The 17,267-nt window shown below is 44.6% G+C and overlaps 1 protein-coding gene across 2 annotated transcripts; it reads left to right on the top strand.

Moving 5' to 3' along the window:
* Positions 1–982: 982 nt before the first annotated feature.
* Positions 983–16,819, top strand: ANKRD42 (ankyrin repeat domain 42). Of its 2 annotated transcripts, none has more exons than XM_048940173.1 (12): positions 983–1,394; positions 2,186–2,349; positions 3,916–4,023; positions 4,306–4,506; positions 4,978–5,113; positions 8,715–8,915; positions 10,460–10,585; positions 11,798–11,903; positions 13,446–13,621; positions 14,028–14,154; positions 15,266–15,410; positions 16,167–16,819. In XM_048940173.1, the coding sequence occupies exons 1-12, from the start codon at positions 1,376–1,378 to the stop codon at positions 16,260–16,262; spliced, it is 1,605 nt and encodes a 534-aa protein (XP_048796130.1). In that variant the 5' UTR covers positions 983–1,375; the 3' UTR covers positions 16,263–16,819. The 2 variants fall into 2 exon arrangements, with proteins under 2 accessions (XP_048796130.1, XP_048796128.1); XM_048940171.1 differs by having other exon boundaries at positions 4,306–4,425.
* The last annotated feature ends 448 nt before the right edge of the window (positions 16,820–17,267 follow it).

Consider the following 17,267-nt stretch of genomic DNA (forward strand, 5'->3'; position numbering starts at 1 on the left):
GTCTGTTTGTTATTGGGCCCACCTAAAATACCCCAAGCTAATTGATATTTGCCGAACACGTGGGGAAAGGTGGCATAACTGCCATGGACACTGCCGGGATGGGGTTATAACCCCACACAGAACTCAGCACCTCAGTCTTTGCCCACCGTGTGGCTTTGTGCCTCATCCCCTTCAACTGCTGCCAAGAAGCATCGCATTGTTGTGTGTTACGGAGATACAGGAAAAACCTAACGTTGTGCCTTTCCCTCAGGCTGAGTGATTTCTTGGGTGAATTCTGGTCAAGTACTGTTGTAATGCTTACCCACTTACCTACTTCTTTGTACAGGGCAATTTTTTCCCTAGGAAACAACCATTTGATAACAAATTGCACTGAAGTTATGGAAAATGTCACTCTCTCTCAAAACCAGTGTGTTCTGTACAGGGTTCGTGTTAACAGCTGTTCATTAAACTTCACTCCCAGCCGTGCTTGTGGTGCCTGAGCCATGGGGCTGCAGCTTGGCACCCATCTGCACACAAGCATAGGTCATTGCCCCTTCCACAGGAATAAAGAGGGCAAGATTCTTCTGGATTAAAAAATAATAAATATTACCTTGAACTCATAGCACTGGAATGTGGTGTTAAGCGCATTAGTGCTTTGGCAAGCAGTGTAGTTAGCTTCATCTGTCTCTGAGGTAAGTCTGCATCATTGTGCTGAAGTCTGTAACCCTCACCTGGCATCATGAGAATTTGCTTCCTTGTGGGAAAATCAGTGAAACTCTCTGTTTAAAAAACACAACACCAAAACGCTGCATGTACTTAAGTTTTATTTAAAAACATGAACTGGATGAGCCCCAGAGGTCCCTTCCAACCTGAGCTATTCTGAGTTGCTGCTGGTGTTGGTTCATGCAGCATTTTGCTGCCGTTGTGCAGGGCAGTGGTACAGCCTGGCTCGGGGTAGGGGGGGAAGTGGGAATGGAGTGATGATGCACCAGGGGTGTGTTACAGCACTCAGCCTGGTTATTGAAACAGTTGAAGCCCCTCTTTTCTTCTCTGTGGTAATGCTGAATCGGCCAAGCACTACTGTCATGGTACAGATTACATGGGAACGGTACTGGTAGATAGTGTCAGCTGCTTTTCATCATGTTCAGTGCTTTTATGTATGCCAGGAACCTTTGAGCAACAACTCACTGATACGCTTTAACATTTTTGATCTCACATTTTTAATAATTCAAACTATTGCCTCAATTTCTTCTCCATGGGCAGGAAAACCGAGGCACTAATACCTTAAGACCAACATTTACGTGCGTGCTTGACTTGCAGGACTGCAGTCTGCTTCTTCAAGACTTCTTAGAGCCTGAAATTTAATCAGAGATTGTTGGTGCATTCTGGTTCCAGAATGGTGACTACTCCAGAAGGTGATTACTAATTGTTTTGGGTTACTCATACACTTAGCTATCTGAAGTTAGCCATCTCAGCCATTAGATCTACTTACATCACTTATTTTTGTTGGCAAATGTAGGCAAAATGCCAAAATGTTGCAAGAGGATTTAGATATCCAGCTCCCATTGTTTACAGTTGCATTGTCAAACAGTAACAAGGCCTGAAGGAAAACACAGACTGTATGATCCCATGTCCTGGTGATGGGTTTTTTTGGACCACGCTGCATCTATGTTTAGAGTTTGATTGCAAGCCACTGAAGTCCATGAAAACATTATTGACTTTGGAGTAAAATACCGGGCTTCTAACAGCGTAACCTGTGCCAGAGCGGTGCTTTGGCCCCGTGCCCTCAGCACAGCATGCCTTGGTGTGCCATGTCCTTGGTAGCAGCAAGGAGCATGGCCATGTGGATCCCTGAGGATCAGTGGCTGAGCACCTGAGAGCGTGATTGATGACAGAGTTTGTGATGCCCACAGCTTTGAAAGTGAGCCAGCATTGGGGATGGACTTGATCCAGCATTTGCATGCATAGATGGAGTTGCTTTGCTGTCCTGTTCTTTTTCTGGGGCTGGAAGGACATGGCTCTTTCAGGTTTTTGAATATTGCTTTGCTTCTGGGAAACAGAAGTGGGTAAGGACTCCTGCTGATACGTTACACTCTCATAGGTTACACTTTTGGCTGATTCTTATAAACTGTTCTTTGATTCATCACTTCTTTCATCTCTCTGAAATGTGACCAAGCTGGCTAATGCTGTTATTATTCCTCACTAGATGTCAGGAAGAAGCAAACTTACACCAATGTACATGAGGCAGTGAAAGCTGGTGATGTAGAACAGCTTGCATTAATGGTAAAACGCGGAGCCTCTATCGATGAGGTGGATTCAGTCCACAAGTTCACACCGCTGCACTGTGCTGCACACTCTGGAAGCTTGGAGGTAAAATCATAGAATCATAGAATGGCCTGGGTTGAAAAGGGCCACATTGATCATCTAGTTTCAACCTCTGCTGTGTGCAGGGTCACCAACCACCAGACCAGGCTGCCCAGAGCCACATCCAGCCTGGCCTTGAATGCCTCCAGGGATGGGGCATCCACAGCCTCCTTGGGCAACCTGTTCCAGTGCTTCACCACCCTCTGGGTGAAAAACTGCCTCCTAATATCTAACCTAAACCTCCCCTGACTTAGTTTAAAACCATTCCCCCTTGTCCTATCACCATCCAATCAGTGTCCTCAAATTTTACAAACTCAGAGTTTTTCTTACTCCAAGCAAGGTTGGCCTTTCTTCTGGCCTCATTACTTTTGTCCCTCTTCTGTTTTCTCCTTCACTCAGAACACTCGGAAAATCCATAAGGTTATGTATAATGTTCTGAAAGTGACTGAACCAAGTGAGAAGTGGCACAAAAATATTTGTTCAGTTACCAGTGTTCTGTCCCATGCCTCATTCTCTACAGAAATACTTCAAATACAATTCATTTTAATAAACAAGAACACTGCCTGCTGATGCAGAGGTGAGCAGGTACTTGCTGCACAAATGATTTGATTTCCAGAAGAACTGAGCTGCTGCATTCAGCACAACATTCACCTTCTTGTTACAGCCTCCTTGTGCAATGTTTATTGTGATCTTACTTTGAAACAGCAAGGTTGTAAATAACCATACAGAGAGCAAAGTCCCAAAGGAAAGAATGTCAAGTTTTCTCTAAATTGGAGAACAATAAGTGCAGTGCTATTACTGCAAGGTACAGAAACTGTCAAGAAAATGCTGATGATTGTGTTGTCAACTCTAAAAATCACTTGCCCACCTTTATCTGCCTCTACAAATTCTACCATTTTTCATTTAAGTCTCCTTTGCAATCAGTGTATTTGGGTTTATTGAATTATCTGTCCCTCAATTGTTACTAAGCTCCTTGGTGGAAACAGGGCAGGAAGCAGGGCTCGAGACTAGCCTAAAAGAAGACAGGAAATAATAATGATGTATAACAAAAAGCTTTAACTATTTTTGTAGCTTATTATTGATTTAATAATTCTTCAAGCTTTCCATGGAAAGCAATAACACCTACTGAAAAAAAGGTGAATAAAGCTAAAATAATGTGTGACGGATGAGAGGAGAGGTGGGATTACATATACCCAACAAATGAATTGAGGCTTTACATTTGATTCATGGCATTTTTCCTACTGTTCATGTTAGCTGGACTTCAAGTGAGCATATTTGCATCATTTTTCCTAATGTTTTTACCTCATGTCACATGAATGCTCTCGCAGGCTGCATTTTAAATCTGGAATAATAAAACCAAGAAGCCACCCTGTAAGATCATTGCAAATAGAAGGTTGGTTGTGCTTTCTGTACCCTTAGATGAAGCCTTGAAACAATCTCATTTCCTAGTAGCTAACACTGTTTGAAATGTTACATCTGCTGTTAATTTATGGTTAACATTTACCCCAATAAGTTGTAAGAATTGTTAAAGAAGAATGTATTAAATAAAACGAGTTTATTTTGGTTGAGCAGTGCCTTCACTGGTTGCTCTGGCATGGTGCTGACGTGACACGTGTGGCAGTCAGAGGCTGGACGGCAGCTCACCTTGCGGCGATCCGCGGGCAGGATGCTTGCATGCAGGTACGTAGGGATATTCACTCTTCAGCAAAAGGAAGGCAGGCCTTTGGTTTGGACACTTCCTTAAGAAAATCAGCTGAGAGTGCTCCTACTGGAGCTGGATCTCATCTCTGTGTCTTTACAGCTGAAACCAAAGTCACTGGTAAAACAAGTGTACTCATTTGTTCCCTCTTTGCTAACATTTATTTTGTGTGGTGACCCCAGCTGATCATCTCAAGTCATCCTGCCAGGCAGCGTTTGCCCTTTCAGCCTGTGAACTGAGCTCAGACTTTGCGTTTCTTGTAGGCTTTGTTAATAAATGGAGCAAACCTAGAAGCTCGAGATGACCGTGGCTGCACTCCGTCGCACCTGGCTGCAGCCCACGGGCAGTCGTACACATTGCAAACCATGCTGCGAAGTGGAGCGGTGAGAGACTCCTACCTGCTGTTCCCTAGGGCAGAGCCAGAGTCTGCTATCTTTTTCCATACCAAGCCCTCACTAACTGAGGTTTGGGACCATGGATTGATTTCTGTCGGTACATTCTTGCTGGGAATTTATTTGTAGTATAAATTTCCGTTTTTTAATTGTAAGAGATGGTAGGTCTCTAGATCCAAAAATCTAGAGAGAATCAGTAACTTGGGACAGATTTGGACAAGGAAATCACTAAAAGAAGGTCAGGTGCTGCGGTGGCTGTGATTTTTTACCAGTTGTACAAACCTTCTACAGTAATAGATGTTAAAAAAATCCAGCTGTATATTTAAGAATAATGACTAATATGGTGATAGAGGTATGACTGAAAATGTGCTTTATTCCAATAAAGCCTGTGAGAAATACATCTTATGCTACTCTCATGGCTTGAATTTGGAAAAATATTTCATTTTGTTTAAATCATGTAGCACAATGAACCATCGATTCTTACCTATAAAATATCTTGTGTCTAAGCTTCATAAACAAATTAACCTGCTGCTTTCATTTTAGAATGCAAATGTTGCAGACAGGAATGACTGGAAGCCTGTTCATTATGCTGCTTTTCATGGTCGCTTGGGCTGTTTGCAGCTTCTTGTTAGATGGGGAGCATGCATAGATGATGTGGATACTGATGGAAACCTTCCAGGTATGTCAGGAATAATCATTTGTTTTTTCAACCCTTGTTGTGTATGTGATAACTGTGTCACATCATAAATAAAACACACCAGCAGCGTTGATATGGCAATAGATAATGGTTTGGTAGGACAAAAGGGAGCCATTTAAAACTAAAAGAGGAGATTAAATGTTAGGATGTTCTTCCCTCAGAGGGCGGTGAGGCCCTGGTACAGCTGCCAGAGAGCTGTGGTGCCCCATCCCTGGGGGTGCTCTAGGCCAGCTTGGATGGACAGCCTGAACTGGTAGGGGGCAACCAACCCAAGGCCGGGGGTTGGAACTGGACGATCTTTCAGTTCCTTTCCACCTGAACAAGTCATTCTGTGATTCCATGTTTCTGGAGGTGTTCAAGGCCAGGTTGGATGGCACTTTGGGTAGCCTGGTCTACTGGGAAGTGTCCCTGCCTCCCCATCCATGGATGGTCTCTAAAGTCCCTTCCAAACCAAACCAGCTGATGACTGTATGATTTGTTCCATGTTATCAACCTGATTATTCCATTTTTATAATGATGGGAGAATACATAAATCCAAAGTACTTGTTGGTTGGCAGCAGTATCCTGTTCAGCTCCTGCTGCTGCTGGCAAGGCTCACATCAGGAGCAGGTTCAGCCTGAGTGCTGTGTACGTGGGCATCCTCTGTGCCTGTGCCTATGGAGATCACAGGAGGAGAAGGGCAGGTGGGGCAGCAGGCAGGCTCTGCTGCTATCTGCTCCTTTTTGAATGTATACCAAGCTTGAACAGCTGTGCCTGTGTGATCAGATTCTGGTGTGTTCATATATGCAAGCTTTTGCATCCAACTGTTTCTTAACTGGATTGGTAAAACCCTTGTTCTCGTTTTCCTCTGATTTCTCCATCTTGATTTACGGCATACCAGTATTTCTGTATTATCTGTAGTCTGTAATCTCTTCAAAATCCTGTGTGTAGCCACTTCAGCATAAAAAATGAACACTCTGTTTCTTGCCCTTCGTGGTTTCTCCACCATCCCTTTGCTTATCACACTCCTGCCTCAAATTACTCTGTAAGTTGAATGTTGTCGTTCAACCCTTTGTTCTTGTAACATCATTTCCCCTTTAACATTTGCCTTCTTATGGTCTGTCGTATTATTTGTTCCAGATAGCAAATGTTTTCATCCCTCTGTAACGTGTTTAGAGGTTTAGATTTAAAATCCATTTTAAAGCATTTTATCCTCTGCTGAGCACCATTTATCCAGAAAACCGATGTCTGTGTTCTGTCCTGCAAACCCAGAGGCTCTTACATCCCAGGAGGACATCTGGTGTAGTGGCTCAGGCAATACAGGAATGTGATGTTAGGCACTCTGCTGACAACATAGAAGGTAGCTCTGTTTGCATTTGGGAACACTGCTTTTTATGGAGAGGTGGTGAATAACAGCACCGTTCCACTGAAATGCCCTGTTGTACTGGTTGGTCAAGAGTTGTTTTGGTTATTCTTCTGAAGCCGCTTTGTTCAGTCCTTGTTATGTTCATTTGTGTCTGTTATCATCCAGAAGAAAGAAAATACTTTGTAACACTGCTAATAAAAAATGAACAGAAGTGCTGTGCTCTACATACCAGTGTCAATTTAAATCTTTATATAATTCAGCTTCAAGATTAGCTGGCCAGTGCTATAATTTAACCTGAAAGTACTGACAGGAATTTACTGAGGATTGCAAATCCACGCTCCTAAAACTTAAGAATTGTAAGACTGCACCTTTTGCATGTTTGTTATGGCAGAGGCTTTAATTACCTACAGTATGTTCATTTGTTTTGGAGGAGCTATGGCTCATTCAGTGCCCTAAGTAGGCTGTGTTTATTATTTCAACATTTTGTTTTCTTTCTATATTCTCTTTTTTAACCATGCTTCACTTATGTCTTACTAGTGAAGCCTGTTCTAAATATCGTATTTAATTGTAGTGCAACGCCTGATTTTTTCATATACGTGGTTCTTTCACTGTCCATTTAGACAGCAGTGAATAACTTCAGCTCGATTTTATAGGAGGTGAGATGAAACATGGAGAAGTTGGGATCCCAACACCAACCGTGATGCCTAAGATAAAGATTTTCAAAGTTTTCAGCACTAGGCAGCATATTTTATGTTAACATCACAGAACTCTTTGGCTTTGGTCTCAAGAGCAAGTGCTCAGCGTGTCTGAGATTGTGTGGCACTGTTCCATGCTGGGCACTGGCTGCTAAGAAGCGCACATTAAAAGTGTATGAAAATTCCTTTATGCCTTCCACAGAGCATTGCTGCAAACCTGCAAAAGGACACGGGCAGAATGGAGCTCTGCAGTGTCTTTTTCCTTTGCTGTTTTTGCAGAAAACCTTGAGCTTCTCTGACTGTTTTATCCCTGGGATTCTTAGGTATTTGAAAGTGGATTCATATGGATTGAGACTGTTTTTCACCAGCTGACCAGTTATCAGTATCAACTTCTGGAACATGTCTCTTCATTTCACTTCTTCCTAACTCACTGTGAGAATGGTTTGCAATAGAGATCTCCAATGTGCCAGAAGTTAGCTGAAGTGAATTAAGTGATTTTTTTTTTCCCTAGATACATTGTTTAGCAATTAGGAAGATAATCAGAAACATGTAACCCTTTTTTCCTGCAGAATGGCAGCCAGAGCATTTTGATGGAGTGATAATGCATGCTGGATTAATATGTGGAGTGATAATCCACATTGAGTTAATACATGGAGTGATAATGTGTTGCCTAATAAAGGCAATCTAACTTGCATTTTGCAACTTCTTCCCATTGATGGACTGGAGACTATGATTTATTTCATAATAATGGCCATGTATTTTGAACCTCTTACTTTGTTGCAGGCCCAGCACTCTGCTGGTGTTGAATAACTAAAGCTCAGTGTAGCCTGAAGGACAGGGGAGGAAGCACTTGTGCTCTGCAGGGAAGCAGTCACTGCTGTGCTGGGTCAGAGCAGCTCCTGCCCAACAACTCTCCACGAGTGTAAACATTAAAAAAAATGTCACAGAAGCACAGTGAATGCATCTGTGTATTAATGGGAAGATCAGGGGATGTACCTCCAAAGCTCTACCAGTAAAGTGAATGTCACTGTCATTTTACAGGTGAAGTAATGGAGCTGCAGAGGTGTAATGCAGCTTGTTGGGGGTGCTGCAGTGGATGTGGGACTGAAACAGATGCCCTAACTCCTAACCAAACCCTCCCTTTGCAGGCCCTCTGTAGTCTTATCTAGGAGAGTGAGGCCAGATCACAGCTGCTAAGGAGTGAACATTCCATGGGGAACAGGAGACCCCACCAGTGCATCCCTAGCTGTTGCTCTGGGATCTCTTGGCAGCGTCATGCTGTGTTGGCTGCAGTCAGCTCTACCAGGGCATTTTCTGTGCAGATCCTGTCCTTAACAGCTTTCTTTTTCCTCCTTTGCCTATAGCTGAACTCCAGATAGGAGCTGAGCATTGCCTGTGCAGCTGTCTGCTCCCTGCTGCTGTGCAGGGCTGAATGCCTCAAGTGCTGGTAGAGGAGCTAGATGTAACTGGTAGTGGCAACACTGCCTTCTTGATGGTCAGCAATGCCCTGCTCTAACATACGTGGTTTCCCCTTGTGCTGTAGCTCATTTGGCAGCAGTGGAAGGACACCTGCCTTGCTTTAAGTTCCTGGTCAGTAAAATGGCCAGTGTCGTGTGTGTGCTGAAAGCCAGGAATGACCATGGAGAGACTCCAAGGGACTTGGCTGAGCGGTTCTATAAAGACAACATTCTGCAATATATTGACAGTGTGGAAAAAGAGGAGGAGCATCCAGAGACACAGGAAGGTGAGTAGGGATGAAATGTTGAAAGTTGATTACAATTTATACTGTTAAAATAGACATAGTAATTCTATGAAGCACTGGATTCTGAGATCTGTGCGAGCAGAACTATGACCCTTGTATCACCATTGTAAGGTACAGCTGTTGCTTAGGATATTTTTGGCACCATTACTGATAGCTAGACTGGGATACTCAGCATGACTTTATAAATATGATTTACAGTAATCAGAATTAGGCTTCTCACATTGTGTTGCACTATGAATACCAAGTTGCCCATGCTCTGCCTGCACTCCAGCATAGATCCAGAATCGCTGAATTTGCAGATTTGCCTGCTCATGATCCTGAATAACTGCTGAGCCTGGAAAGATCCCACTGAAATTAAGGTTACTTGCTAACCAGGAATACTACTGCAGTCAGCATGGCAAAGGACACAAGGGTAGCAAGGTTTCTAAAGAGGACGTTCAACAGAGCAAGGATATGAGCACTGCATCTTCACCTCTCTACTGTTCCCAGGCACACACTTTCCCTGTCTGCTAGTCTTCTGTCATTGTGCTTACACATATAAATACTAACACTCTCCACCTATAAAAAAATAACCAGAAAAATCAAATGGCCTGCATGAATAGCTTTTAAGCAAGAATCACAGAATCACAGAATGGCCTGGGTTGAAAAGGACCACATTGATCATCTAGTTTCAACCTCTGCTGTGTGCAGGGTCACCAACCACCAGACCAGGCTGCCCAGAGCCACATCCCGCCTGGCCTTGAATGCCTCCAGGGATGGGGCATCCACAGCCTCCTTGGGCAACCTGTTCCAGTGTGTCACCACCCTCTGGGTGAAAAACTGCCTCCTAATATCTAACCTAAACCTCCCCTGTCTCAGTTTAAAACCATTCCCCTTGTCCTATCACTATTCACATTGACAAACAGCCGTTCCCCCTCCTGTTTATACGCTCCCTTCAAGTACTGGAAGGCCACAACGAGGTCTCCCTGGAGCCTTCTCCAAGCTAAACAAGCCCAGTTCCCTCACCCTTTCCTCATAGGAGAGGTGCTCCAGCCCTCTGATCATCTCAGTGCCCTCCTCTGGACCCGCTCCAAGAGCTCCATGTCCTTCCTGTACTGGGGGCCCCAGCCCTGGATGCAGTGCTGCAGATGGGGCCTCACAAGAGCTGAGCAGAGGGGGAGAAGTAATACAGTTTATATATTTGGATAGACTGTGGAAATCTGAGTAGGCAGATGACTACTGTTACCACCAATAATAGAACATTAACTGTAAAACAAAGGTATACTTGTTATTTCAGATTTGTGAAATTAATCACTGAACTGTATAAGATGCCTGTAGTCATGACCAAGAGAGGTTTGGTCAAGTCTGTGATGAACAATCCTAGATATGCAGCTGCATTTTAGCTAATTAAAAGTTCATTAACCTTGCTAGCTACAGCTATGGAATGTCTGTGAGTTGCTATCGTAGAGGCAAGTTGTTTGAGACAAATATGACCACGTTTAGTGGAATTACTGGCATCTGTTCAGAAATGTGTATTTCATTTTCAGTTTTAGCTTTCCCAGCCCATGATGCTGCTTTCAGAGGGGACTTGTTAGTACTCAGAAGATTAGTGAGATGTGGAGTAATCAATATTAATGAGCGGGATGATAAGGGATCCACTCTCATGCACAAAGGTCAGTAATTATGATCGATGTTTGAGCTTTTTCCTGTTTATTGCTGGCTTCTTTACTTATATTTTCAAATGGCTGCTCATTAGATAAACTTAATGAAAATCTCATTTCCTGAGGGCTCAAAGGAGCAACCTTGAAAAATATTTTATGATGGATGCATGTGTAGGGGTCACTTTAAAAACAAAATAGCCAAGCTGAAGTCAAGATAGAACAGTTTGCTACAAAAAGAAAACAACATCCACGTTGATTTTTTTTTATCTGGTGGGATGTTACCTCCAGAGACGTGGACTAGTTAGGCATGGCAGTGATCTGCATTGTGGTTTGAGCCTTTATTTACTGAACATACTGCTGATGTGACATGAAAACCACAACAAAGTAATTTGGTAGCCCACTCTGCAGGCAGCAGGATTCCTGGTATCTAACAACTTGGTTTGTAGTAGAGTGCTAGCATTACAGGACATCAGTCCTCTTATGTTTGAGGCTTTCTTAGTAGTGTTTGAGAGAAGAAATGGCAGGGGAAAGATAGAGGGAGGCATTCTTGTAGTACACTTTTAACACTGTTTCCCACAGTTCTTTTGGCTAAGAGAAAAATGGCAGAATTTTTAAAAACATGTAGAGAACAACTTTACATTCCTTCACATTTCTTCCCATTATCTTTTCTTGGATGGTTTCTACCAACAATTGTTTCACCCCCAATCTTCACCCCCAGTGTTTCTGTTATGGGGAAATTTGGGGCTGATTGTCGGTACATTTCCTTATTTCAGTCTGACACATCTCCAAGTGGGGTGCTGTCAGAGGCAGATTTATTTTACTTAAGAAAAAGGCTTGCAGGTTTCATCCAGCAATGCCAAGGAGCATCTTCCACGTGTGATTTTCTGACATTATACGTACCATTCCACGTATCATTACTAGGGGCCATGCAGTGTGGGCAGTAGCCCTGCTGATGCATGGGACTGAGAACATTTAGTTTAGCTCATGTACAGACGGAATTGCACATATATTTCAGGGACCAGAGAAACTCTACATGATCTCTAAAATTGGGTGTACCCAAATGACTTGAGCATCTTGAAATATATCCACTGAAATAGTCTCTCTCCTTTGTGGTCTTGGTGAACCCAACATCTTGCATGTTAAACCATAGCAGAAGGGGGATGTAGGAAGCTTAAAATGCTGCTTTTGTGCACGGCTGACTTGCACGCACCTTCCTTCCCCCAGCTGCAGGACAAGGGCACATCCATTGCTTACATTGGTTGATTGAAATGGGAGCTGACTGTGACATTACAGATGATGCTGGAGAGACTCCAAAGGATGTAGCCAAGAGGTAGCAGTACATGCCATGTAGCTCTGTCTTTTTTTAACCTTTATTTTACTGTTTAAATATCTAGTCAGCTTTGTTGTAATTACCCCTGATTTTTGGTGATGAAGCAAGAACTATCACAGATCACAGAATCACAGAATCACAGAATCACCCGGGTTGGAAGGGACCCCAAGGATCATGTAGTTCCAACCCCCCTGCCTAGCAGGGCCACCAAACATCCACATTCAGATCAGGTTGCCCAGGACCCCGTCCAACCTGGCCTTAAACACGTCCAAGGACGGGGCATCCACAACCTCCCTGGGCAGCCCGTTCCAGGGCCTAACCACTCTCCTAGTAAAGAACTTCCCCCTAACATCCAACCTAAATCTTCCCTCCTTCAACTTAAAACCATTTCCCCTAGTCCTGCTGTTGTCAGCCCTTTTGAAGAGTTTACTCCCCTCCTGGGTGTAGGTTCCCTTCAGGTATTGATAGGCTGCAATGAGGTCACCCCGCAGCCTTCTCTTCTCCAGGCTGAACAAGCCCAACTCCCTCAGCCTGTCCTCATAGGGGAGGTGCTCCAGCCCCCTGATCATCTTAGTCGCTCTCCTCTGGACCCTTTCCAAAATCTCAATGTCTTTCTTGTACTGAGGGCTCCACACCTGGACACAGTACTCCAGATGGGGCCTCACAAGAGCCGAGTAGAGAGGGACAATCACCTCCCTGTCCCTGCTGACCACCCCTCTCCTGATGGAGCCCAGGATCCCATTTGCCTTTCGAGCTGCCAGAGCGCACTGCTGGCTCATGTTCAGTCTCTCGTCCATCAGGACCCCCAGGTCCTTCTCTGCCGAGCTGCTCTCAAGGACCACTCCTCCCAGCCTGTACAGGTGCCTGGGGTTCTTCCGGCCCAAATGCAAAACCTTGCACTTTGCCGTGTTGAACCTCATCAGGTTCACCCGAGCCCAGCCCTCCAGCCTGTCGAGGTCCCTCTGAATGGCATCCCTTCCTTCCACCGTATCAGCCGCACCACTCAGCTTGGTGTCGTCAGCAAACTTGCAAACTAATTACAGCTCTGAGTGATAAGCAAAGCCACACTGTAGCTGTAAAAGGCTGTAAAAGATTGCAAATTTATTTTCTTCTGTTTTTTTTTGTTTTTTTTTTTTTGAGCAAGGTCAGGTAGAAAAGATGCAAACTAACGGATCTGCAGAAGGAAAATTATGAGCCTGTGTGCTCCAGCTGTACAAAGTAAATGAGAGCAAGAGAAGGCTGGTTGATTTTTGATTTAATAAAAGTAATGTAGTTGCTGATGAGATTCAGTTAAGAAATCCTACAAAGCAAAATGTATTTGTGAAGTGGGAGGCGCTGTAATAAGATTTCAGTGAAGCAGAGTACTGTGGAAAGGAGATTGCTGTTCATAGTTTGTGTACCAATGCTTCCTCAAATCCTGAAACTCTGTCCTCTAAATGGGAACAGGAAGTGTTTCAGAGTTTTTATCTCATGTGGGAGACATGGCTGCGTGTTTCTAGATTACAGGACTGTATCAGTGTGGTTTAACTGTTCTCTGTGCAGATTTGCCCAGCTAGCAGCTGTGGAACTTTTGACCCAAAGAACTGGAGACAGTAACTCTAGTGATGAAGAACTGGATGCAAGCAACATAAAATTTTTTGAAAGACATGGTGTGGAAGGGAGTACAGACAGCAAAGAAGACTTAATCCTGGATAAAGCAGAGAAAAGGGATGCACGCAGTAAGCACTGTCTGACTTCACTCCTTGTTTGAACAGTCCAAAGGTGTTGGATTTTTGGTTGCACAATTTCTGCCAACTGCCACATTTGTTTCCTGTTGTAGAATGAGTTTATTGATAGGATATCTGTGACACTGAGTTGTGGAAGGTTAGGAAGGATGGCACAGGACAGTCAGAACATAACTGTTACACTGTTACAATCCCTGCAGTGAAACCACACTGGAATGCTCTTTGTTTCTGAGAGCAGTGTGCTGTGTGGGTCTCTAACTCAGCATCTCTGTACCAGGTGTATCTCAGTGTCTGCTGAGCACTGTGGTTACTGCTCTGTGTGTGACTGAAGCTGGACTTCAGCATGAAGTCTTCAGCTGTTTCCATGCATTTTACCTACCTGGAGAACCCTGTCTTACAGTAAGAGCCTATCGCAGGATTCAAGAACTTCAGCAACTTCTGGAAATTGCCTACAGCAACTACAGACAGCTGGGAGGAATAACTGAGGAGGAGAGGAAGATGAAAAAACATGAAAAGGAGGTTGAGAAGTAAGGTCAACTTTATAATGTGTCCCATTTTAAAGCCTTCTTTAAGGTTACTTTACACTCATATTGCTTTGGCCATTCTGTCTTTTCCACTTAGTGAATTTAGCCAGCCTAAAAAGAAAAGGACTTCAGCCATTTGGCCATTTGTGGACTCCTGCCACGAGGGTCAACCCTGCAGTACAACACAAATGATTGATAGCTCCATACTTCTTGTGCTTGTGCAGGATGACAGCCTGCACAAGAAGACATCTCTGACTCTACCTCTGCCTGTCAGACGTTTGGCTATGCACTGTTCTCAGTCACTGTAGATGAGCATGTCCATTACATGCTTGGGCCACCTCAAACCAATGTCACAAATGATGTGCCATTAGTGGAGGCCGGAGAGCATCCCTAGGCCCACTTCTGAAACTGAAGTAGTGCTTCTCAGGGTACCTACAGAGACCTGTGTGTCAACTCCAAGATACTTACATTGTATGCTGGAAAACCCCATTATTTTAGCATGTTTATTGTCCCCAACATTGCAGGAATTGCTACATGGGAAGGATTTCTAGCAGATTTTGAAAATGTCTCCTCCCTTTATAGCTTTGCTAATTCATTGTGGCACAGAGGAGAGCCAGCTCATTTCCAGATGACTCAGTTGCTGTTACATAGGGATAGATCAGAATTAAGTCTCAGCTAACCAGTTCCAGGAATTTCAGTTAATTTAATAGCCACTGTGACTGTGACTGATGAGAACCTGTGCAACTGGGTCAACCAATGCTTCAGCTTCCTTTTAGTATGTGTCATGCAGGCTCTCATCTGATCGTTCCTCACGTGTGCTTACCCAATCACTTTAGGAAGCGTGCAGAGGAGCTGGGAGCCGAGCTGGGTTTCGTGCCGCCCGGCGCTGGCTCACTGTGCGGGGAGACGTCTCCACCTCGCGGTCAGAAGCGCCGAGCACAGCTGGCTGTATGGTACGGAAAGCAGCCGACAGCGGAGCTTTTACAAAGGAGCCCGAGCCAGGAGTGCTCTACATTCACGTTGTTTTCTGCTCTCTGTTCCTTAAAACGCGCTTGGAGCGGCCTGGGCACGGCTGTGTGCGCTCAATGCTGTTTGTCCCCTTTGCTTTTGGCAGGGCCGTGAGGGAGCTGGAGGCGCAGCTGGAATCCGAGCGAGTCAGGAGGGAAAAGCTGGAGAGCCAGCTGGATGGCTGCCGCGCCGAGATCGGCCGCCTCAGGGAGAGCCGGGGGAGAACCCGCAGCCCTGCTGCTCTGCCTCCGGTTAGTGGGACGGGCTGCAGCCCTGCTGCTTGGGCGCCTGTTCTCGCTAAGACTGTGGGGTGGTACTTGAGTGAGTACCTTAACAGCTTTCAGCTTGGCACGGTGAAGCAAGCAGCAGCCTTTGCTGCATCCTGACCTGAGAGGTTATCAGTTTCTCTGTCCTTGGCAGAGAATATGGATTCTCTGTATTTAGAAAAGGGAGTGGAATGGTCCTTGAATGCTTCCATGGTTGGAAAGGTTGGATGACTGGCTGTTCATCTTGGCGAGTAGCTGGTGCCCAGTTCAGACTGGACTGGGGACTTCAGGAGCTGCCCCTCATTCCCCAGCTGGCATAGCTGGTAGCAGCTACCACACATGTAGTAGGATCTCTCTTTTGCATCAGAACTCTCCTTCAGAATGGGTTCATTCTCCCCACTTTTACCTCAGACTTGAAATAGACTTGGTGGAGGCCTGTAATACAACGCTGCTGTGTGCAGTGGCTGAATTCAACAATTAGTCTTGTGTCATATCTTAATTATCAAGCCCACTGACAGCAAAGCAGGTGCAGATAGGTTGACTTAGAAAACAGAAAACACATACACATATTTAATCAAATCTGACAGTAGATCACAAGTTCACACGTTAAGTTTGAAGCCCAGGAGGACTGGCTTTTCAGACCTTTCCCAGCCTCATCATCATATTTTTAAAGCCTGTCTTATGGTGCAGCAGATTTAAGTGATTGCTGCTTAATAGCTGTAATGATGTCCTTTGTTTCAGGAACCCGAACCCATCTCCATTTCCTGCAAAGAGAAGAAGAAAGTGAAGAAGAATCCACCCTGCAGGCATGGAGGAGTGTTTGTGAGGCTGCGCTGAGGAAGGAGCCTCAGACACAGGGCTGGCAAGCAGAGGGTGCAGAATGGCAATGTCCAGTGCAAAGCACTTGTAGAGCCCAATTCTGCAGATGAGCTGTGGTTCATCAAACTGCTTTCCCAGTTCTCTGGGACAGAAAATATTTCTAAATCACTGCAGCAAGGAAAACAAAAACAGACAAGAAAGAAAAAAAAGAGGGCTTCTCTTCATGTCCGGGGTAGTTTAACAAGAGCTTTGCAAATTGGAACATTCCAAAATTCACCTGCAGCAATGTCATAGGCCCTAGGCTACGAAAAAGCTGCCCTCACCTACTGGAGCTTGGTATCACTGCCCTGAAACAGAAAAAATAAATAAATAGGAAGCCCCTTACTTCAGCCAGGACCTGTGGGGTACAGACACAAAGAACAGCATTTGGGGTAAGTCCTTGCAAAATAGCAGCTGGATGCCAGGCAACTGACTTTTCATCTCTAGCCAATCTGTGCAGGCCACAGAATGGCTCTCATGAATAATACTTTGGCTGTTTTGATTCCAATTATAAATCCTTGTGTTATAAAGGTGAATTTCCTGGTGCTTGAATCTTGATGTGTCCTCTCCTTTGCTGTCCAGAGAAGCTTAATTGTGGTAAGTTTCAAAGTTAGGGAAAAACTCTGTTTTTGTGTGCATACGCAATAGATGGAGAACATCCTAAGCAATAACATAAACCTGTGCCAGACAAGGAGAAATCCAGAATCTGGATCACAGACTTCAAGGTGTGTGAGTGTGGTGTGGAGCTGCCATGAATGAGATTTGTCCCATCATTCTTGGTGCTGTTCCAACGTAGGAATGGTGCCGAAGATCAACCTGTGTCTTGCAGAGAACTCCAGAAATGGTTACAGTGTGTATGAGGATGGATGTGTGACGGTGCAGCAGTCACGTGGAGCAAGGGGTTGCCTCAGGTCCTTGTGCTGGCACCCCACACCCATTCCACTAACACAGCCACAACAGAAAAAGCAGCCTCAGCTCACTAAC

This window comes from Lagopus muta, chromosome 1 (genome assembly GCF_023343835.1).
Source record: "Lagopus muta isolate bLagMut1 chromosome 1, bLagMut1 primary, whole genome shotgun sequence".
Taxonomy (NCBI): domain Eukaryota; kingdom Metazoa; phylum Chordata; class Aves; order Galliformes; family Phasianidae; genus Lagopus; species Lagopus muta.

Bases quoted from the DNA above. Each gene is read 5' to 3' on its own strand.
- ANKRD42 (XM_048940173.1), top strand. The intron at 2,350-3,915 runs GTAAAATCATAG...TTGGTTGAGCAG, and splicing joins CACACTCTGGAAGCTTGGAG to TGCCTTCACTGGTTGCTCTG. The intron at 15,411-16,166 runs GTTAGTGGGACG...CCTTTGTTTCAG, and splicing joins GCCCTGCTGCTCTGCCTCCG to GAACCCGAACCCATCTCCAT.